At 48.2% G+C, this 20,142-nt stretch overlaps 10 protein-coding genes across 10 annotated transcripts; 6 read left to right on the top strand and 4 right to left on the bottom strand.

Annotated features, from left to right (window-relative positions):
* Nucleotides 1-629: 629 nt before the first annotated feature.
* On the top strand, nt 630-3,892 carry ASPVEDRAFT_27722 (tyrosine protein kinase SWE1; the record flags this gene model as incomplete). Its single annotated transcript, XM_040810037.1, has 2 exons — nt 630-3,107; nt 3,164-3,892. The coding sequence occupies 2 exons, from the start codon at nt 630-632 to the stop codon at nt 3,890-3,892; spliced, it is 3,207 nt and encodes a 1,068-aa protein (XP_040666787.1).
* Nucleotides 3,893-4,593: 701 nt separating this feature from the next.
* ASPVEDRAFT_606343 (hydrogen/calcium exchanger domain-containing protein) lies at nt 4,594-6,586 on the bottom strand. Its single transcript, XM_040815544.1, has 3 exons — nt 5,553-6,586; nt 5,194-5,490; nt 4,594-5,112 (listed from the first exon to the last, which is right to left on the bottom strand). The coding sequence occupies exons 1-3, from the start codon at nt 6,359-6,361 to the stop codon at nt 4,776-4,778; spliced, it is 1,443 nt and encodes a 480-aa protein (XP_040666786.1). The 5' UTR covers nt 6,362-6,586; the 3' UTR covers nt 4,594-4,775.
* Nucleotides 6,587-8,114: 1,528 nt separating this feature from the next.
* On the top strand, nt 8,115-10,326 carry ASPVEDRAFT_885859 (cystathionine beta-synthase CYS4; the record flags this gene model as incomplete). The annotated part of the gene is made up of 4 exons (XM_040818362.1): nt 8,115-8,374; nt 8,440-8,474; nt 8,536-9,212; nt 9,259-10,326. 4 exons carry the CDS (start codon nt 8,115-8,117, stop codon nt 9,889-9,891), a joined length of 1,605 nt encoding a protein of 534 aa, XP_040666785.1. The 3' UTR covers nt 9,892-10,326.
* On the bottom strand, nt 10,232-11,241 carry ASPVEDRAFT_129583 (signal recognition particle receptor subunit beta; the record flags this gene model as incomplete). The annotated part of the gene is made up of 2 exons (XM_040806646.1): nt 10,232-10,978; nt 11,038-11,241. 2 exons carry the CDS (start codon nt 11,239-11,241, stop codon nt 10,232-10,234), a joined length of 951 nt encoding a protein of 316 aa, XP_040666784.1.
* Nucleotides 11,242-11,592: 351 nt separating this feature from the next.
* Nucleotides 11,593-12,465, top strand: ASPVEDRAFT_606403 (putative beta-1,6-glucan biosynthesis protein (Knh1)). Its single transcript, XM_040815545.1, has 2 exons — nt 11,593-12,177; nt 12,260-12,465. The coding sequence occupies exons 1-2, from the start codon at nt 11,743-11,745 to the stop codon at nt 12,281-12,283; spliced, it is 459 nt and encodes a 152-aa protein (XP_040666783.1). The 5' UTR covers nt 11,593-11,742; the 3' UTR covers nt 12,284-12,465.
* Nucleotides 12,466-12,646: 181 nt separating this feature from the next.
* ASPVEDRAFT_52057 (glutamate 5-kinase) lies at nt 12,647-14,131 on the bottom strand (the record flags this gene model as incomplete). Its single annotated transcript, XM_040814569.1, has 5 exons — nt 12,647-13,474; nt 13,535-13,630; nt 13,683-13,793; nt 13,849-14,069; nt 14,095-14,131. 5 exons carry the CDS (start codon nt 14,129-14,131, stop codon nt 12,647-12,649), a joined length of 1,293 nt encoding a protein of 430 aa, XP_040666782.1.
* An 88-nt stretch (nt 14,132-14,219) lies between these two features.
* Nucleotides 14,220-15,255, top strand: ASPVEDRAFT_190551 (mitochondrial inner membrane protease ATP23; the record flags this gene model as incomplete). Its single annotated transcript, XM_040809066.1, has 3 exons — nt 14,220-14,619; nt 14,697-14,956; nt 14,989-15,255. The coding sequence occupies exons 1-3, from the start codon at nt 14,391-14,393 to the stop codon at nt 15,253-15,255; spliced, it is 756 nt and encodes a 251-aa protein (XP_040666781.1). The 5' UTR covers nt 14,220-14,390.
* On the bottom strand, nt 15,036-16,955 carry ASPVEDRAFT_40543 (aurora family serine/threonine-protein kinase). The gene is made up of 3 exons (XM_040812177.1): nt 16,702-16,955; nt 15,706-16,644; nt 15,036-15,652 (listed from the first exon to the last, which is right to left on the bottom strand). Exons 1-3 carry the CDS (start codon nt 16,795-16,797, stop codon nt 15,518-15,520), a joined length of 1,170 nt encoding a protein of 389 aa, XP_040666780.1. The 5' UTR covers nt 16,798-16,955; the 3' UTR covers nt 15,036-15,517.
* A 139-nt stretch (nt 16,956-17,094) lies between these two features.
* On the top strand, nt 17,095-18,599 carry ASPVEDRAFT_190545 (TIP41 family protein). The gene is made up of 3 exons (XM_040809065.1): nt 17,095-17,572; nt 17,627-18,020; nt 18,074-18,599. The coding sequence occupies exons 1-3, from the start codon at nt 17,238-17,240 to the stop codon at nt 18,185-18,187; spliced, it is 843 nt and encodes a 280-aa protein (XP_040666779.1). The 5' UTR covers nt 17,095-17,237; the 3' UTR covers nt 18,188-18,599.
* A 151-nt stretch (nt 18,600-18,750) lies between these two features.
* On the top strand, nt 18,751-20,083 carry ASPVEDRAFT_40541 (uncharacterized protein). Its single transcript, XM_040812176.1, has 3 exons — nt 18,751-18,841; nt 18,955-19,306; nt 19,393-20,083. The coding sequence occupies exons 1-3, from the start codon at nt 18,776-18,778 to the stop codon at nt 19,908-19,910; spliced, it is 936 nt and encodes a 311-aa protein (XP_040666778.1). The 5' UTR covers nt 18,751-18,775; the 3' UTR covers nt 19,911-20,083.
* Nucleotides 20,084-20,142: the final 59 nt, after the last annotated feature.

Genomic DNA, 20,142 nt, shown 5'->3' with positions numbered 1-20,142 from the left:
AACCATTGCAGGTGTCGCGGTTGTTTGTCGTTGTCTTGGATTTACGCCTCCCTTTGATCGCGCGCGCCTATTCTCGCTGCAGTCCAGTCGCTCCTGCACTTTCGCGCCGCGCTTGCTTATCCTGACGCGGGTGTGGCCATCCTGAAACATTCCCCTATCGTTTCGTTTCATCCAAGGCACTTGGGAAAACCCAGCAGGGGTAAACAGACACTCCGGTCTAGAGCGTGCGCCTTGGTGGGTTGAATCTCGTCGAGGGGCGGTGCACCCACGCCATCAATATTCGACTGTCATAACGTGGCCTTGGGAATCTCCCTCCTTCTCTCTAACATTGTGATGTCAATCCAGAGCCCGCTTCACCTTGTTTGCTTTCTTTGCTTCTGAGACCGTTGCTCGCACGCTCCTCTACAAACATTCCATCGCGTCGGATATTGGCACCATCAGCCCTGGTTAGCTAATCGCGAAGGACGAAAAGAGTAGTCAGACTTGTCTGCTCACTTTGTTGTGATTTCCTGCTGCGCCTCGAATAGTCGATTTTCCCACACCACACTCAACTCCTACCAGACTTCATATATCGTCGAACAAAAATTGCGACCTTTTACCTTCCTCAGCCTGTCAAGACCGAGCTAATAATGGTTGCTACCTTTTCACCGCACCGCGATGCAGGCGGCACATTGCACCTCCCATCACACTCTGGAATCCATCACATCGATGCCAATACAGCCATCCGACAACTTCGCCGATCTTTCTCCCGCTCGCCTTCGAAGAGCTCGAACTTCTCCCTTCTAACATCTCGAAACCACTCTCCATCCAAAAACACCTCATACGTTTCTTCCCCATTGTCGCCGTCGCGAAGATCCGCGCAGGGCAACTTTGTGCTCTTTCCCAGCTCTTCTCAACAATCACCATTCGCCATCCCGTATCCACCTAGCGCCAAAATCTCGCGCCCTACAATGCGCCGCGTGCGCACGTCTCCTCGAAGTCCGGCCAAACGCGCTCTTAACGTCTCAACCGACCAAGGGAACGCCAAACCTCTCCACGAGGCCCCCGCTACTCCTGGGGTAGAGAACTCCCCCACAATACCGGGAATCAGCCTCTCGCCTGACGAAATGCGCGGTGGCGTTGGTGCATACTCGAGCGACCCAGCCTTGTGTATGGAGGGATCGTCTACTACCCGCCCTTCAGCCTCCCGGGTTGAGAAGCGACGGAGCGGGACATTTGGCTCATATTCAGCAGTGAGTCCCATGAAACGAAGCGATGGTATTATGAACTTGGATCGCGCGTCAAGGGGTAGCCCTTCAGCGAAACGACGAAGTGTCCATGCTGTAAATCTCTCAGCAGACTTCAGCATATTTGATAGCGAAAGCGTCACGCATACAACGGAGGATTCCAAAACAGCAGATTTTGACCTGGAGAAGGACGCGATATTATTCCCAAATACTACTACTACGCCGCCATTCAGCCCTTTTGCTACCGTCCCTAGACGTACCTCATCTTTACGGCGGTCAACACTCCAACAACGTCCAAGCGATAGGTCCTTGTTTTCTCGCTCTAAAGCTATGGGGGACTCGGAGAGTTCCGATGCGGGAACTCCTTTAACCGTTCGTTCACGCCCATCTTTGGACAGCAACACTTTTCAACCCAACCGCGAGAGCCTATTTTCCCCACGACCTGTCCAGGGTAACTCGTTATTCTCGAACCCAAATGAGACAGCCCCACGACCAGGCGCTCATCCGCTATCCAGGACGATCACCCAATCTTCATCCAGTTCTAGCCTGGTAGACGATTCCCCTACTCATGAACCCCCCCAAAAAAGCGATCGTCCAAGAGCGATCTTCAATTTCTCGAAATCACTACCAGCTGGTGCCACTCGGCCTACAGCTGCACGTCATCTTACTCGCGAGGAATCAGCGTCATCAGCGGATTCTTTCGCTACACCTGAAAACTACAAGCTCGTCAAACCCCTCCCAGCTGCATTCATGTCCACCGGTCTCATATCAAAGAAGAACCGCAATGTCGATGATCCCCAAAGCATGCTAGGGTCTAGTAAAAACATGCCTGACACGCCGTGCAAAAGACCTGTAAACTTGTTTACTACCGACCAGAAGGCGCAACCCGAGGAACTACTCGGAAAGTCGACCCTGAGCAATGCTATAGATATGCCTCCTCCTTCGCCGTTCAACCCTCCCAGCGCACGACCCAAGCCGGGTCCTTTTGGGCGAGGCATGGGTATCTTCGGGAATACTTTCAATCGACCAGACCTCTCGCGGCGTGGAAGCTTGGCTAGTATAGACGGTGATGATGGGCTACATATTCAGTCGCCTTCTAACCGACAGGATAGTCAGCCACTTTGTGAATTCGACTTACCCCCAACGCCTACCAAACAATCGTTTTTCCCATCTCGAACATACCCTCCTGCCGCCTCACAAATCGCCTCCCTTGAGCGCCTGTCTGAGGCGAGGGGTACAAATTCTAGCCCATTACATGACAGATTTCAACGTGGCTCACCTCGTACGCCTCAAGAACACCTCTGCCCTCCCGACCCTAGTGGCCTAACTATATCAGCACCCAATGACAGGCAGTCTGTCCAGCCAGACTTCAACCCTTTCAACCTGCCCGCCACTCCGACCGGCCCACGCGACTCGTTCATTGGCAAAAGGCCGAGCCTTCCACTGAACATACACCATGCGCCAGATGTAGATCCGTGCCTGACATCTCGCTTTGATCGCGTTGAACTCATCGGTACCGGAGAGTTCTCGCAAGTCTTCCGTGTTTCTCAGCCGAATGAAGCCCCTCTATCCATATTCTCAACGACTCCCAAATCGCCTAAAGCACTGAATGAGCAGGTCTGGGCTGTTAAGAAAGCGAAGCAACCATACTCAGGATTGAAGGACCGCGAGCGTCGGATTCGAGAAGTCGATACCTTGAAAGCCCTCACGAATTTTGACCATATTATATCTTTCACCGACAGTTGGGAAGACAATGGGCACCTCTACATTCAAACAGAGTACTGTGAGGAAGGTAGCTTGGATGTTTTTCTCGCACAGGTGGGACTCAAAGCAAGGCTCGATGACTTTCGGATCTGGAAGATCTTGCTCGAGCTATCTACGGTAACTTACCCACCATTTCTATAATCGCAAGACTGCAGTGTGCTAATTATAAACAGGGGTTGAAACATATACATGATTCTGGGTTTATTCACCTCGATTTAAAACCAGCTAACATCCTGGTCACATTCGAAGGTGTCTTGAAGATTGCAGATTTTGGCATGGCAACCCGATGGCCTGCCGAAGAGGGAATTGAAGGGGAGGGTGACCGTGAATATATTGGCCCGGAAATTTTGATGGGACGATATGACAAGCCAGCGGACATCTTCTCCTTGGGACTGACTATTTTCGAGATTGCCGGCAATGTTGAGCTTCCTGATAACGGCCTTTCGTGGCAAAAGCTAAGGAACGGTGACATGAGTGACGTCCCGAGCCTGACCTGGAGCTCTGAAACCACTGTTTTCCGTGATGCGTCTGGGAACCCCGTTTCGGAAGAGCCATCATTTGAAGAATTGTGCGCGTCGGAATTTGGGGATGATGACTTCTGCACAGCAGAATTTTTGAGGAGCAATAGGGAACGAAAACCAATTCCGTTCACTCGGAGCAGTGAGCTTGCCGACCCCCCCACCTTTATGGTCGATGCCAGTCATGAGCAATCCCTAGATAATATCGTGCGCTGGATGATTTCCCCTGAACCACAGGACCGGCCGACGGCAGATAACATTCTGGAGTCCTATGGTGTCCAGTTTGTCGCGTCCCGGCGTAGGGCTGGCGCCACAGTTTACGAGGGCAGTTGGGGCCCTGCCGATGATGTTCTTGCAGAAGACGCAGAAATGATCGATGTTTGATTAATACGACCTGTCATATTATTGCATTTGGACGGAGTTGGTGATTTCTCGGATTCCCCCACGGTACCATCTAATGACGGCGTTCATTCGGCCATTACCGACTAATGTTCATTCTGGGACCACCACCACAGTGGCTTTGACGGAGAACAACCACCTATCTTGGCTTAATCCGACCACCTTTGACGCTCTGACAGTTGATACTGCAGCTTGCCTTAGAAGGTTATTCCGCTCATTACCTTATTTCCTTTGTTATACCACCAATCTAGCCTCGATGCTTGGGTTTTGTCTTCCGCTATGTATTTAACATCTGCGTGGTTGGATTCCTACGATTTTTTTTTCTCCTTCAGGGCATCCTGTCTCCCTTATACACTCGAGGCTCTTTCTTCCTATTTTGAAGCAAGATATTTTCGATGATGTGACGGGGTTTTCTGAGTCCCTTTTGTTGGAGTATATGGAAAGCTCTTTTGTTGTTTTCTGGGGCACTTTGGGGCGTTCTATGATGAATTTTTACCTTTATCATACATGTGTTTTTTTTTATTCTTTCTTATCCATTTCGTTCAGCTGTAATTTTTTGAACCTGTTGTTTCCTTTCCTATATGACATTGATGGGTACTAGGCAGAAAGAATGTGATCAAGCGGGCTTGAGAGCAAGCAATGTTCGTTAATTACCTAGACTACTGAATGAACGCGACCACTTTGGACACGCAATGTCTCTTACAATATTTCAAACTATTCCTTAAGTGGCGTGTTTTGTAGTTATCTTAAGTCGGAAAGAATGCCGGCTAATTGTTCAGGCGATGCATCTAATGTAAAGGTCTATATCAACAAAACAAACAGCCGCGTAAAGGCCGGAAGTAAATAAATAGAATGAAAACGATCCGGATTAGAACCGATGAGCAGCCATTTCTGCTATCCCTTCTGCACCATGACCGGCTTCACCTGCTGCTTCAACCTGCGGGTAGTACCAAGTGGTAACAGCAATGATGAGATAGATCAGAACGCAAAGACCCCCCTCGAGGTAATTTGATTTACCGTCGCGTAGAAAATTTCCTACCACCAGGATTGCCAGAACAACGAGAACAATCATAAAGATCTCGAAATTCAGACTGACATCCTTGGATAAGCCCCAGCCGACGATGACGGCGAGGGGCGCGTTTAGGAGAGCGGTCTGAATTGAGGGCCCGAGGCAGTGGAAGAGGGCGAAGTTGATTTGGTTGTCCCTGAGGATGGACGTTAGCAAGTTCTATGTAGCTCAAATGCAGGGCTTCGTGCGAGTTGTAGAAATGATGTAGACAACTTACCAAGCTTCGTCAATGGCGGTGAGGTGCTCTGCGGCCTTTTCAACGACAGGAACGAGAATTAGACCCATGAAGTTATCCGGCACGCCTTGCTCCACGACGATATGTTCAATCTCTTGGACCAGGAATACAGCCGACATGCAAACACAGGCCAGGGCTATGGCGATTGCTATTAGGCACTCTGTAAGCGTGAGCTTGGCACGCTTCTTCTCCTTCTCACGATCCTCGTCGCGGTTCTCATCAATCTCGAGAACTTCGTCGAATATAGAGTGATGGCTGTGGAGGTTGTAGAATAGATACCTACCAGCGGAATCCCCCCGTTAGGCAACGCCTTCTAGAAGATGGGAAGCGGGCGAACTTACATAGAAAAGGCAGCCAAAAGAATGACGGCGGTGGCTCGACTGATTTTTAAAGTAGAGCGAGTTATCTCTTCCGGCGTGGCGTTGGTACTCGTGCCGCCGCTGCTCAGAGTCGCATAGAAGGCGCTGGGAATCAACAGACCAAAGCCCGCAACCAGCAACAACCCGGAACCAACCTCACTGACTGCCTCATGGAACGCCTGCTCCTCACGTCCAAGACCTCCGAAGAAAAAGCATAGGCCTAAACAAAGAAGCAGATTTGCCAAGATTGACCCTAGGATAGCAGCTTGGATAACGGGTATCAGGTTGCCGTTTTGGTCGTTGTGGATCAACACCATGAAGAGGACAATCTCCACGACCGAGCTGAGTGTAGTTTCCAGAAGCACACCAAGAACCTTGGGTAGCTTTTTGGCAAGCTCGCCGCCACCAAAGCCAAGCAGGTTTGCAGATGGCACCATTGCAACATAGTTTAGGGCAAAAACCCAAACGTGAAGGTCCGGTCGAGCGAAGTGCATAACAATCGCAGCGGGGACAAAAGGCCACAGGATATTGACTATCATCGAGAGGGTGCAAGTGCTCCTGAAGCAGACCTGTAGGAATAAAAGGGGGTGTATTCCGCTCCGTCCACTCTGCCCAGCAGTTTGGACACGAAAGAAGTTCCGACGTGGGTGTGGCTCCTTTTCATCACGGTGCGTGGGAAGGACATTTCCATCGCCTTTGTTGGTGTCGGCAACTGGGCTATTGAAGTCGGACATTAACAAACTCTCATTTCCCTCTTGGAGCGTCGAGGGCTGACTCCCTCCAGGAGACATTCTGTATGGTACGTGAGGACGACTTAATCGTCAAAGGTAAAATTTCAAGGTTGGTTTCCGATAGGCGTGGTGAAGGGTATGCTAGTGTAGTATTGTTCGGTGAGGACGAAGACGTGGCTGTAAGCTCAAAACAGAGGTATACAGAATAAAAGTAGATTATCGGCGTGCGTTATTCATACACTTAAAAACGTTGCATCAAAGCATGTCGAGTCCAAACGAGAGGACAGTGATTGAGGGGCTGGGCGCGGCAGCGGTGGCTTCGATAGTGGTAGCACAAACACGAGCTGAACAGACATTCAAGGGACGACGGCAGGGGTTCAAATAAGAATAATTATTTCAAGTCGTGAAGGAAGACGATCGGTCTCAAATTGGGTGAGCTGGCACCGCGCAAGTGGCTCAGTCGTGGAATACTAGTCCCTCAAGACTAAACTTATTCTCGACAAGAGGATGATCAGAGACGAAAGCTGAAAGAAGGGGTGTCGTTTTCGCCAATTGGAAGAAGCTCTCTGTCGAGTCGAGTCAGTGATAGGCCCTGATCTCGACATTGTGGATAATTGATATGTGTCTTGACCCTTGAAACGCCTTGGCTCGGCCATCGAGGGCCCATTTCTGTGGCTGGAGGTGGAGGTGGACGTTTGGAACGAAGTTGACGAACCTCCTTCATCGGCCCCCTAGAATTTCGCTGTGTCCAGAGGCTGCGCTGCAATTGAGCAAGGTATCCATGTCGCAGAGCGCCTCGCTCAAACAACGCATCACACCCAATGTGTTCTTCCAGATTGATGATTTTTCTAATAACGCTGACTTGGCACCCCTTTTACCTTATTTTGGGCGAAAGTCTTGCCGAGCCCCTTTGAAAGCTTGACTCTGCGCAAAATCCACCCTGCTCAGCCACAATGAGTCCCGACGCATCCCCATCTAAAATGCTCGTGCTCACTCTGCTCAGGGACGAGGTGGATCGGAGATATCTAGTCCACCCACTCTAAAAAAAAAAAAAAAAAAAAACAAAAGGCTCATTTCAGCTGGAGAATCCGAGTCGAGCTTTGACGCTGGTAAACAAACAATAAGACGCACGAAACTCGACTACCATGTGGCGGCGTGTGACCAAACATACCTCCTTGCTCTGAGGCCGTGGAAACGCTTGCCATCGCACGCTTCCAGCAAATGAATGCGATCAAGTTGCATTGCTTCTTGAGACTGCTCTAGGCATTCAAGGCTCATTGGAATCCGGATGGGGGACCCTGACTGATACCACGATCACTATCGACTCAATAATGTCTTCTGGGCAGGATGCACCTGCTGCCACGGCTCTTGCATGATTTCTTCTACTGAGGCCATATACTTTCAGTTGAATGTACTAGATGCCTTGTCTCGCCTCATCTCCAGACCCAGGATTCCCCTTTAGCTGGTGAATCCGACAGGTTTCTGCAGCTCTACACTGGCGATACATATTGTGTGGACAGTTTGTTGTTTGTTGCCGAAGGGCTGGAAACAAACAGCAAATCAAAAACGGCGATCGGGATGCCGTCCGAATCGGGACTAGTCCGGTCGACATCAGCGGGCGGCGAAATGGCGAGACTCAAAATAGCGGGCGGTTATTCGCGGCGGAGGGGCATCTCTGTTTCCGTCCTCCCATTTGAACTTTTTCACCATCACTGCGAGTTGGCATCTCGCTGGATTTCGTGCTTTTTGACCTGTGTATAGAGGCCAACCCCATTGCGATACTTACTTCTCCGTCCTGGAGATTTACGCCGTCATGTCCTCCAAAACAACGCCAGCCATCCCTCCAGTGGCCCTTGATGCTATCACCCAACACATTGGCAACACTCCTCTCGTGAGATTGAACAAGTTGCCGCAGAGCCTCGGAATTAGTGCGACAGTATATGCGAAACTGGAATACTTCAACGCAGGCGGGAGTGTCAAGGATCGGATAGCTCTTCGCATGATTGAAGAGGCCGAACGGTCAGGGCGCATTAAACCAGGTGACACTTTGATCGAACCTACCAGTGGTAATACGTAGGTCATCTAGATCTTGAACAACTCCATATAGCGCGCGCGTTCTAATCTGTATTCTTGCCAAGTGGTATTGGATTGGCCCTTGTCGCAGCCGTTAAGGGTAAGTGATATGTCCCAGCTGAATCTACCTTTGCCTAACATTTGATCTTATTTAACCTTAGGCTATAAGACAATTATCACCCTCCCAGAAAAAATGTCTGCCGAAAAGGTTTCTGTTTTGCGCGCACTCAATGCCACTATTATCCGCACTCCTAATGAAGCTGCATACGATTCGCCTGAATCCCACATTGGCGTTGCAAAACGCCTCGAAAAGGAACTCCCGAACGCTCATATTTTGGATCAATATGGAAATGAAAACAATCCTTTAGCGCATGAATTCGGCACAGCGGAAGAGATTTGGACCCAGACCAAGGGTGAAATAAAGGCAATTGTTGCTGGCGCAGGTACCGGTGGGACAATCACCGGCCTTTCTCGTGGATTGAAAAAGCATAGTTCCAAAGTTCAAGTAATCGCCGCGGATCCCCAGGGGTCTGTTTTGGCTCTACCAGCGGCATTGAACGAGGAACATGCTAACGAAGCGTATAAGGTTGAGGGTATTGGATATGATTTCATCCCCCAAGTACTAGATCGGCATGCTGTCGACAAGTGGTATAAGACCGACGACAAAGAATCTTTCAAATATGCTCGCCGGTTGATTGCGGAAGAGGGACTCCTTGTTGGTGGAAGCAGCGGAAGCGCAATCGCGGCTCTCGTACAGGCTGCACGAGATAACCAGTTCAAAACAGACGACGTTGTCGTTGTAATCTTGCCCGACAGCATCAGAAGCTATCTCACCAAGGTGAATCTTTCAACTAAATCATGTGGTAATCGATTTCTCTAACTAGTTTCAGTTCGCTGATGACGATTGGCTTGCCGCAAACGACCTTTTGTCATCATCACTTCCGACTGAAGTCACCCTTCAACCTTCCAACGAACAGCCTCAGGGACAAGATGACGCCTTTACAGGCAACAAAGTCAGCTCACTACGACTCAAGTCAATCACGACAGTTCATTCCAACATACCCTGCGAAACTGCCATTGAAATCATGCGCGACAGAGGTTTCGACCAACTCCCTGTTCTCGCACCGTCGGGTAAAAGACTTGTCGGCCTCGTCACACTCGGAAATGTTCTAAGCCGGCTGACACATAACCGCGCAAATGGGAAAAGCCCAGTTGCAGACGTCATGTTCGATTTCCGCACCATCCCAGAGGTCGTCACTGATCCCCGAGATATGGGTCTTACGAGCATCAAGCCTAGTCAAAACGGTGGGGATGCGCCAAAGCCACAGATCAGAAATCGAAAGTTCGTTGAGATCACTCTAGATACTCCTCTGAGTGTGCTAAATCGCTTTTTCGAATGGAATAGCGCTGCTATTGTCACCGACAAAGATCAGAGCGGGATCCTCAAACCTGTGGCTGTTGTCACGAAAGTTGACCTTCTTACTTGGATGCTTCACCACAGCAAGAACGGCGCATAAAATAGATTTAATTGCATTAGAGTGTTGTTTGTGACAGTTCTCAACGTTACCTCGTCTCTATTATTCATTATCGCTGGGGAACTCTCGAGTCTGAGAATAGAGGAGTCGGGAATACATAGGGTTCAACACCATCAAATCACTGGCCGGAGTTTTCATCGCAGCATATTTCAATATTTAGGATCTAAAATCTAAAAATGCCGATACGTACTCGTAATGATGCCAGGATTGCAGAATATAAATGGCCGGCTTCGTGGTATTTACTTGTGCCGGTAGTTGTTTGTACATATAAATTTGATATCTGTAATTTCAGACACCCAGAAGACTTTGAATGTACTAAGCATCACAGACACTGACCGACCCATTCTTCCCATCTCCGCACACCGGCTCCTACATCCTCTTCATCGCCCTTGACAGCTCCACCCACGACTTGAACGTTCACGCCAATTTCCTCTTCAAAATGTTTGAAGTTGAAAGTATCCTTCACATCATAACTGCCCAGAATGTCATCCTCCCCTTCACCCTCACCACCATCAGCACTAGCATCCATAAGCCCCTTGCTCTTAGATTTGCGGACCCTATCAATCTCTGCCTCGAATTTTTCACGTACTGATCTTGGTGGGAGTGCCGTGAACAGATCTTGCTTGTTTGCTGCAACAAGAACAGGTATCTCCGCCGCGGCCTTGGCCGAGGACTTGCCCCGTTGAAGGGCGCGTCTTTGCAGGATTAAAAGCACGTCATACAGGTACGATGCTGCATCTCTCAAAGCTTCTGTTTCGGAAATTGCTGCAGTGTCGACCATGAAGAGGATGCCACGTAACTTTGACCTCGTATCTTTGGACGTGGACATTGATTGAAGCTCAGAAAGGCCCTGGGATCCTCGCAGCTTTCCATGACCCGGAGTATCCCTCACTAGGTACTTTATGGGGTTTCGCTGGGCTTCTTTCAGGGAAGGGTCATTGACGGATCGGTATCTGTTAGATGCAATGGGAACGGAGACAGGAAGGCGGATTGTAGCGAGATTTGAGGTTTGGGAAGTATGTGTGGGTTGTGATTTTGGCTTGGGAACAAACGACGACTTTGTTTCGAGCTTTTCGAGGTGATCGGGTTAGTAAAAAGACAAGGAGACCGGGAGACCGTCGAACATACCAGAGTTAGAAGAGCAGTTTTACCTGCCCCGCTAGGTCCAAGAAGTAGGAAATTGCTGGACGGCGGAGATGCAACTGTTCGGTAGAAAATAAGATGTAGCAGGATGGGAACACCGAATGTAATTATCACCGCAATAGCGATGCCCAGTGGGCTCCCTTCAAGCAGCTTTGTAGCTACTACTTCGAAGAACTCGTACACGCTCATTGTGTGAGTGGTGTGTCACCGAAGATGGTAAACGTCGGTGCAGCCGGGAATAAAGAATGTAAAAGGGATATCGGAAAATCAGTCCCATTCATCAACCCGTCATGGTTGAGAAACAGTGCCTGGCGTCTTAAAGAATCGGAAATCCGACTTCGTGGAGATGCTTGTGGATCTTGTTTCCCAACGATAAGTGATCAGCCATGATCACGCCACCTGGAGCTCTCGCAAGCTTGTTTATGCCTTAATATGAAGGCCAAATGTTACTACTGCCTGAAGGCCTTATTATACAGGCCATCAATGTTTTGAAGGGTTACATACCTCAATCTTCCAAGGGGGTACATAGCAGGGTGGAAACTAAGACAGTGGATGGAAATAATAAAGTCTTCACTTATTCAAATATCTTCTGTTTTCCACTCATTAATCTGCAACCTTGCCCCCTTTTCCCATTTTCTTCCGCCGCGCTACTATTGACTCTAACTCCTTGAACTATACAAGACGCTCATTATGCAGCTCAGTCGCACTTTTACGGTCACCCTCATCTTCGCCCTGGCATCTACCGTCCTTGCAAATCTCGATAGTCCGAATCGAGGCGCAGAAACTGCAGTCAAAGCTCGCGACGCGATAACAGCAACTTGGAAAGAAACTGGGTCTCTCACACCTGACCTATACCCCAGGATTAACGAAAGTGAAGCCGATGTGGATATGCAGAAACGAAAACTCGCTGCGGATCCATACGCAGTCCCTTATCCCCTGCAGACTGGCCCGACTAGATATGCCCCAATGGCCAAGAAACCTGGAACTGCGATCGCGACAACTCCGCCAACGCCCCAGTTTCCGTCCAGCCCGTACATAGTTGCTACAAAGTATATGTCACCAGGAACCGTTGAGACAACACTTACTGCTTCTGAGACAGAGTCTGTTACTATGGTTGAGAACACGGTATGTGGTATACGCTATATATTGCAGAATTACTTGACCTAGGCGGTTGATTGCAAGCGTTCTCACTAACGGACAACCCAAGGCTGCGCCTGCACAGCATCCTTAAGACTTGTGAATATCAAATAGTTCTGGCGCTGAGGGTTGATTTTGGAATTAGGTTGTGGGCAAATTGAAAACTTTCTCGGCGTGAGCTCTCGGACACATGAGTACCTGTCGGTTCAAAATAATGTGTAGGTGATGAATTGATCTCCCTTGTTTATATTTATTCCACGAGTTTTTATCACTCTTGCAGCCGGACAAATATCATATTTGATCTCTATATACAGTAAGATAAGTAGTCCACAAAGATGGTAGAAAGGTCAGGAAACAAATATCAGGCCATATAATTGTAGGTATCGTTCGCTTTTCAAAAATATCAATAATTTTCCATGAATGGGGTATGGTATAGGCAAAATTACGTTGGCAACGTTCATCGTCGTGTATGTTCATCCTTTCCAAAGAACGAGATGTTCTCGCGCAGACAAACGTATTCACTATCCGCATACCCGAGTAATGATTGTATGTGTGTACTCCTGTGGCCCATGATCCGAGCTATTTCAAGACTACCATAGTTGACCAACGCACGACCAACCTCTTTGGGCTCTTGGCCAGGGTGAAGAAAATCGCCATTAAGAGCATCAGGGGATATTTTTTCCACGACCACTAACCGAACCGCTTCCTGCTGTCCAAAATGGCCGTCAACGTCGACAACTCCTGCTGGGAGAAGACTTGCCTTTTTCTGGAGTGCAGCGTATGCGCCTTGATCGATATATAGAGTACCATGAGGTGTCAGACCGTGAAGCAGCCAGAATGAACGTGATTGGATGGGAGTTTCGGATGGAAGAAACCGAGTATGGAGGGGCGGACTTGATGTCTGCGATGTAGAGGCGGTGTTCGCTCCATCTGCAGAATCGGATGCAACTGCTTTCTTCAACTCCTGAAGGTATCTTACAACATCATGAATATTTCCGGGTTTCGAACTCTTGGTGATGATTGTTGTCACGCCAGCGCTAGTTCCCAATCTCGCCGCTGTAATTTTCGTACTCATGCCTCCAGTCCCGAGCGCAGATCCGGCAGAAGAAACATCTGCTTCTAGTGAGGAAATGTCTGAAACTACCTCAATTGGCTGTGCATTAGGATCAGTCCGCGGGTTTGCTGTATAGAGACAATCAACGTCTGTCATCAGAAAGAGGTAGTCCGCCTTGACCATTGCCGCCGTGATAGCCGACAATGTATCATTGTCACCAAATTTGATTTCCTTGGTGGGGTATATTAGCATATACAGATAAAGTATACGTGCAGCCTGTAAATAACTCACTGAAACAGCCAGTGTGTCATTTTCGTTGACAATGGGGATCACTCCCATATCAAACAGTTGCGCGAAAGTATTTTGCGCATTAACATATTGAGTGCGCTTTCTATCATTAGAGAAGGTGCAATGATATATCCAGCTAGAAATAACTTACATCTGCGATGTCATTGCGAGTCAGCAGTATTTGGGCAACCGGAAGCCGGAGATGTGAAAATAGCCCGTCCCAAAGGCTCATGAGCCGACACTGACCAACAGCTGCCAACGCCTGCAAACAATTCAGCTTTCAAATAATGGATCTAATTGTTTATTGGCTCTCATACCTGTATACGAGGTAAATATTTTGGTCTCTCCTCGACATCCATTCTCCGCAACCCCACGCCAACGGCACCGGAAGAGACCAGGACAACATTATGGCCGTCACGGTGAAGCTTGGCAGCTGTTTCGACGATAAGTGTAAGAATTGAAAGAATAGGCTCATGGGTATGTTCATCGACAATAGAGCTTGTGCCTATTCGAAAACAGGTGGTTAGAATTTCCGTGACTGTAAGGTTACTGGATCCCCGCACCCAACTTGATGACAACGGTCAGGCGCTCAGTTGCCATTGTCGCTGCGAAATTGAATGTATCCAGAAAAACAACAGATTGCTTCACATCACATAATATGGCAAATAGGAATATTTTTCGTTTAACTCCTCGTTTATGTTAGCATAGTCGACTGACTCATTTGCGAACAAGGATGTTGATTTCTTTCTGCCGCAGGACACCGCCAAGGTAAAATGCGGAGAGCTTCGCCGAACTTCGCTCTTGATTCGAATATCAATGGTCAGGTACACCAACATACATCCCAACTATCAGAAACGTCATGTCAGGCCCACAATCGAGTAGTGAGCTGCCGGCACCGAAAAAGGACGCTGATACGGGATTTCAAGCTGGAGATGACACGTTTACACATTGGCGCAACATCTTCAACATCCTCACAGGGAAGATGACGGCTGAGGGAAGAGAGAAATTTCGCGTAGCACGAGATCTGCGAAACGAAACGGAAGACTGCAAGCGCTGTGATGACCAAAGAGACTATCTCTTGCAGTACAGTAAGTTTGAGAGTTCCCCGGCTTCAGAAGCCAATTGGCCCAGTTAAACATGCGGCTAATAAAAATGTCTTGAAAAGGCCCAGTTATCCGGTATATGAGTGACAGCATCCGGCAGTTGGGCGGTGATTTGTCAAGCCATAATATTTATTGTCGTCGATGTACGAACCGGAAAGCAGGGGGCTTTGATCCTGAATATGGTATTTTGCTTTGCGCAAATGAAATGAAAGACCAAGGGCATCTGGAGGATACATTGGCCCACGAGATGGTCCATGCCTATGATCATTTAAGATTCAAGGTTAATTGGACTGACAACCTGAGGCATGCGGCTTGTTCAGAGGTACCGAAAAAAAGAAAAAAGAAAAAAAAAAGCCTTTGATGTCCCAGAAAACACTAACTAATGTTGAACAGATTCGAGCCAGCTCATTGAGCGGAGAATGTCGATGGGCCCGAGAGTTCTTCCGACGTGGCCAGTGGAAACTTACACAACAACACCAAGAGTGTGTTCGGCGAAGGGCTATTTTATCAGTACAGGCACGACCAGGATGTCAAGATAAAGCCCACGCTGAGAAAGTAGTTAATGAGGTTTGGGACAGTTGCTTTAGAGACACGCGGCCGTTCGACGAAATCTATCGATAATAATGCTTCCTTTGTTGTAATAGGCGTATACTGATCGGGTTCTTAATTGTGGCATCAGGGGCTTTTTAAATGTACCATATTGTATCATATTTGGGACGCTGGGAAGAGAACAAACAGACTCTGTGTCCACGGTGGCTAATTCTGAAAATAATTGTAATGAAAACCAAGCAGACCATTTAGCACCATATACTAAACTCCATGAAAGCAGACGACAACTAAACCAAAGACAAAACACCCAAACCCCTTGCGATGCGTATGACCATTATGCTTTGCCGTCCTTTGACGAACCTGAGCTCCGTTTAATGCCCCGGTCGTCTTTTGCGCAATGTTTGAGAATCCAGGGATGCTTCTGGATCTCGTCAAGTGAAATCCGTTTTTCGGGATCAAGTACGAGCAGCTAAGAAAGGTTAAAACTCCAATAGAGACCTGGTACTGACTGTAGAAACTTACTCTTTTGATCAAGTCCCTAGCCTCGGGGCTCACAAACGAAGGAACTTGCATGTCTCCTCGTTGAATCCTTCTTTGCGTCATAACTGGGGTGTCTTCGAAAGGCGCTTCTCCAACAAGAAATTCGTAGGTTAGAACACCCAAACTCCACAAGTCGACCTTCTCATTGTAAAAGTTGCCCTGCGGGTTAGAGTTGAGCATCTCGGGAGGCAGATAATCTAGCGTCCCACACATTGTTTGCCGACGATTGTTCGGCGCATGAACACTCCAGCCAAAATCACTGATTTTGATCTCGCCGTGTATACCCACCAGAATATTCTCTGGCTTGATATCCCGATGCATAACGTGCTTTTTGTGCAGATACTTCAATGCAGAGGCCATCTGCGCAATATAATGAGCAGCTTTCCACTCGGGGAACCGGTGCTCCTTCCGCAGGTGCTTATACAGCTCCCCTCGGCCCGCGAACTCCAGAATAAGAAAGATTCGTTTGCTGTCCTGAAAATGACCATAAAGCCGAAGAACATTCGGATGGCGTAGGTTGCTCTGAATTTCAATTTCCCGCCTGACCTGCTTCTGGACTCCGCCCTGTTGCAGTTCAGACTTATGCAAAACCTTCAGTGCGCATACAAAACCGGATGAGCGTTCTTTGGCGAGGTATACTCGGCCAAACTTTCCCTTTCCCAAAGGCTTCCCGATCTCGAACATTCCAAGATGTAGCTTTCTGGGTGCTGGCTGATCATAATCTCCGTTTTCGTCCAGGCTGCGTAGCGATGAGGGGTTTTGAGTGACTTTCCCGGGAGATTGAGGCACGTTCATGGAGTTGACCTTATTGTCATTGGTGTTCTGCAAGGCTAGCTTGAGCAAATTCGACCGGTTCGCACCGCTTGTAAGCTGTCCTGTGACTCCAAGTCCGGAAAGGGATACAGCAGTTGATAGCGAACTCTGGGTAGCAGTATTAGTAGGAGCGTCTTAATAGAGCCCTAGATATAACAAATATACCTTGTGCTTAGGATAGCCAGCTGATTTGTTTCCTGTTCCGGCATCATCCTTAACAGAGAGGTGCTCGAAACGAGCTTCCAAGGTCTTAGTCGCCATGAGTGCGAATTGTAGTGTGAGGATCGTTGGGGAAGGGGGGAGCGAATGAGACGGGGAAGAGTTTAATATAATATGTTTAAGCAAGCATTATTGAGTATTTAAAAAGTAGATGTGTAACGGAAGGTATTATCGAAAGCACCGGTTGTCGATGGGAAAAGAAATTGAAGTTGGATTTGAGAACTCATCAGGTGTTTATGGTGGCTTGAAGCTCTACTTGTCACCACGGCAACCTGTCGGACCGCACCTTTCTCCGGACACCGCGGGGTATTGAAACTGCTCTCCGCAGCGCGCACCAGTGCGATTCATTCCAAACTTAAAAATCACTGTTATTGATTTACTCTATTCTATACTATTTTCATATAGAAAGATATTCGGCTACGGAAACCTGGCCATTCATGTTTTTTATAATCCCAAATTATCGCCATTTCGCATAGAAAAACATGACTTCGAATGGCCGCGCAGCGCCCGTCGTCATCGCGGGAGATACAGCTGCAGTCTCGCCCACCCGGCAGACGCCCGATTCTATTGTCGTAAAGGGATTTAAGATTTCGACTCAGAAGCTCCCCATACTCAAGGCAGAGCCCATTGAAACTATGACAAAAGATCTTGGCATCGCTCCTCCAGAAATGATATTTGGCGATAACTTTGTTTCGATTGAACACGAAAAAAGTGGATGGAAAATCAATTTTAACGCATTTGATGCGTTAGACCACGTGGATAAGACTGGAGAGTCTATGCTCAAGGTAGCGTATTCAAGAGAATGGCAAAAGAGCAGGTGAGCTGAACATGTGTTGGCTGACACCAGTCCCGACCGCTGATTGTTTAACAGAGAGACAACTCACGAAGGTATAAAGGAGGTTGTCAAGCCATTTGACTGGTCGTATAGTACAGACTACAAAGGAACCGTTTTGTTTGCCCAAGGTCACGACTTTGAAGAGGCCTCAACTCCTATACCGATAGAATTACTTAAACGCCCCGACCCAATATTGTTCTTCGACGACGTAGTACTATACGAAGACGAGCTGGCCGATAACGGGATTACTATGCTGTCATGCAAAATCCGTGTTATGCCAGACAGACTTCTCCTTCTGTCAAGGTTTTTCATGAGATTGGACAACGTTCTCTTTCGGCTTCGGGATACAAGGGTCTATGTCGACTTTGACACGTCCGAAATAATAAGAGAGTATCAGGCCAGAGAATGTGAATATGAGACAGTCCGGCAGGTGTGTTAAGTTTAATTTGAGAATAGCGGATTTCAAAGCTAATACATATATAGAACTTGGCCAGCTCACGAGATGATATACCAGCGATCATGAGAGACGCCAACAGACTTTCTGAACTTCTCCCCGTAATAGATAAGCGACTAGAGCGAGTCGTTCTCGGTGAATAATTCAAAAAGGCGAAATCGTATTCGTACTTCGACTACATACTTTACCGAGCATAAAGGTGCGAGGGACTGCTCGGCGGCTTGAAGACACTCGGAAGCAACCTATATTCAGACGCTCATCTGCAATCCTTTTACTGATACTAGGATTATTAAGGACGATGGGTACCTGTTGGTGTCCAGGTACATAAACCGGCGCCGCTTCCCACGCTTGGTTAGCTAGTAACTCCCCGACCCATTGGTATGGTACCCTACACGGCAACATTAGGTTGATTTCCTTTGACCGGCCAATGAAGCAATAAGGCCAAAGTTCAGTGGGAGAGCTTAACCCCCTGTGTGTAAATACATACGATAGAGCAGACATCTTTTCCTTGAGAAATCAAAGCCAGCTAGCAGTTGGACCTACCTTGACTTCTTCGTATCCTACCTTCCCACCCATCTCCATGCTGATTGAGGATTACGACCCACCAATTAGGATGAGTGCTAATCTGCCAGGCAGCAAACAGTGCAAACACCCATGATCGCCCATTTTTCATAACTCACCAAAGGTCCAGCAAAGACCGGAGTTCGCGCTGGAGTAATTCCTCGTCTAAGATGCAGCCCAAACAATTCAACAGCTTCTGGTGCGGGAAGCTCAGTCGCCAATACTTCAAACTTCAGGTACTATCATCACTTTCCCCGTGGCTTAAAATCTTGCGGATTGTCCATACTTGAGCTTCGAGAACTGCTGAAAGAAAACACTCCCTTTCCATCGCAACTAATTGGAGACACAGGTGCAGAATACAAATCGCCCAGCTTCTCTAGTCATTACTTCACGACGTTCGTTATGCACATTATCAGCGGGTCCACCGGAGACAACTCGCCCGTCAAAACCCCATAGGACACCAATTTCCAATGTCAATACGCACGGCTCCAGGTTCGCATCTAGACTTGCGCGAGCTATAGCACCGCGCCCTGGTGGAGCGACCGAAACCTACATTGCGTACGGAATGACCCAGAAACTATTCGAGGCTTGTTCCCGCCAAGGGGACTACAGGATACCCCAACTACAAGAGAAGAACGCCCAGGTTCCCAAGACGGAGGCCGGGGAAGATCTAGGTGTCGGAGACGGTTGGTGGTATCAAGGTTTGTTTTCCGGTCATACTCGAGTGTTCTTTCTGCATCGAGTAATAGGAGCTGACATAAATACTCTGCGCTTTTTCCACTATTAGAATTAGGTCTTGTCCCAACCTTTTCAACGTGGTCTCAGATTACTTTCCTCCACATGTACCTTTTAACGGCTCGACTTCGGGCACTACCATCCCACGAGAGTCTTCAGACGTATTCGCGCCATTTGATCGACCACTTTTCACATAGTGCCGAGCATCGTATGGACGTGCTCCATGGCTTGACGAGTCGTGCTATAAGAAATAAGTTCTTGAAGGACCTCTTCATCCAGTGGCGTGGTGTTCTCGCCGCATACGACGAGGGTCTCATCAAAGGAGATGCCGTTTTAGGTGCTGCCGTGTGGAGAAATTTGTGGAAAGCGAGCTATAACACCTCTGACGGGAAGGAGATTGAGTGGGAGAAAGTTGCGCGTGTTGTCGCCTATATGCGGCGGTTGCTCTCAGAACTGTCGAAGCTGGATGATGCGGATCTGATCTTCCAGTTAGGTACATCGAACAACGGCAAACCTGGTGTGTTTTCACCCTCTGATGCAGACAAGCTTTTGGTAGAGAAGAAGCGATAGTTGTGAATATGCCGGGAAAATAGGGCTTATTTTTACGTGTGACATTTGTACGATATGACTTGGGCTGTGAGAGAGGGCTTCATTTGTATAGTATATGCCGCTTGCGGTGGTGTCTAGTTATGCTAGAGAACTGCAAGGTTTAAATGGAAACTTATATGTTTCTGGTAGATTTATGGACCTAAGTACGTAGTGTCCTTGAGAAGGGCTCCCAACCCTCAGCAGGCTTAGGGTA

Source organism: Aspergillus versicolor (assembly GCF_001890125.1).
Source record: "Aspergillus versicolor CBS 583.65 unplaced genomic scaffold ASPVEscaffold_4, whole genome shotgun sequence".
Classification (NCBI taxonomy): domain Eukaryota; kingdom Fungi; phylum Ascomycota; class Eurotiomycetes; order Eurotiales; family Aspergillaceae; genus Aspergillus; species Aspergillus versicolor.
The sequence above is the reverse complement of the archived record's forward strand: the minus strand, read 5'-3'. Positions and strand labels throughout refer to the sequence as shown.

Excerpts from the sequence above, each read along its gene's own strand:
- ASPVEDRAFT_190545 (XM_040809065.1), top strand. The coding sequence starts at position 17,238 with ATGACTTCGAATGGCCGCGCAGCGCCCGTCGTCATCGCGGGAGATACA. Across the intron at positions 17,573-17,626 it reads AGAGAATGGCAAAAGAGCAG|AGAGACAACTCACGAAGGTA; the intron begins GTGAGCTGAACA and ends ATTGTTTAACAG. Across the intron at positions 18,021-18,073 it reads AATATGAGACAGTCCGGCAG|AACTTGGCCAGCTCACGAGA; the intron begins GTGTGTTAAGTT and ends ATACATATATAG.
- ASPVEDRAFT_606343 (XM_040815544.1), bottom strand. The coding sequence starts at position 6,361 with ATGTCTCCTGGAGGGAGTCAGCCCTCGACGCTCCAAGAGGGAAATGAG. Across the intron at positions 5,491-5,552 it reads CTTTTGGCTGCCTTTTCTAT|GTATCTATTCTACAACCTCC; the intron begins GTAAGTTCGCCC and ends TTCCGCTGGTAG. Across the intron at positions 5,113-5,193 it reads ACCGCCATTGACGAAGCTTG|GGACAACCAAATCAACTTCG; the intron begins GTAAGTTGTCTA and ends GTCCATCCTCAG.
- ASPVEDRAFT_40543 (XM_040812177.1), bottom strand. The coding sequence starts at position 16,797 with ATGGCGACTAAGACCTTGGAAGCTCGTTTCGAGCACCTCTCTGTTAAG. Across the intron at positions 16,645-16,701 it reads CTGGCTATCCTAAGCACAAG|AGTTCGCTATCAACTGCTGT; the intron begins GTATATTTGTTA and ends ACTGCTACCCAG. Across the intron at positions 15,653-15,705 it reads CTAGGGACTTGATCAAAAGA|CTGCTCGTACTTGATCCCGA; the intron begins GTAAGTTTCTAC and ends AACCTTTCTTAG.
- ASPVEDRAFT_40541 (XM_040812176.1), top strand. The coding sequence starts at position 18,776 with ATGCAGCCCAAACAATTCAACAGCTTCTGGTGCGGGAAGCTCAGTCGC. Across the intron at positions 18,842-18,954 it reads GCCAATACTTCAAACTTCAG|GTGCAGAATACAAATCGCCC; the intron begins GTACTATCATCA and ends TTGGAGACACAG. Across the intron at positions 19,307-19,392 it reads AGACGGTTGGTGGTATCAAG|AATTAGGTCTTGTCCCAACC; the intron begins GTTTGTTTTCCG and ends TTCCACTATTAG.
- ASPVEDRAFT_606403 (XM_040815545.1), top strand. The coding sequence starts at position 11,743 with ATGCAGCTCAGTCGCACTTTTACGGTCACCCTCATCTTCGCCCTGGCA. Across the intron at positions 12,178-12,259 it reads TTACTATGGTTGAGAACACG|GCTGCGCCTGCACAGCATCC; the intron begins GTATGTGGTATA and ends GGACAACCCAAG.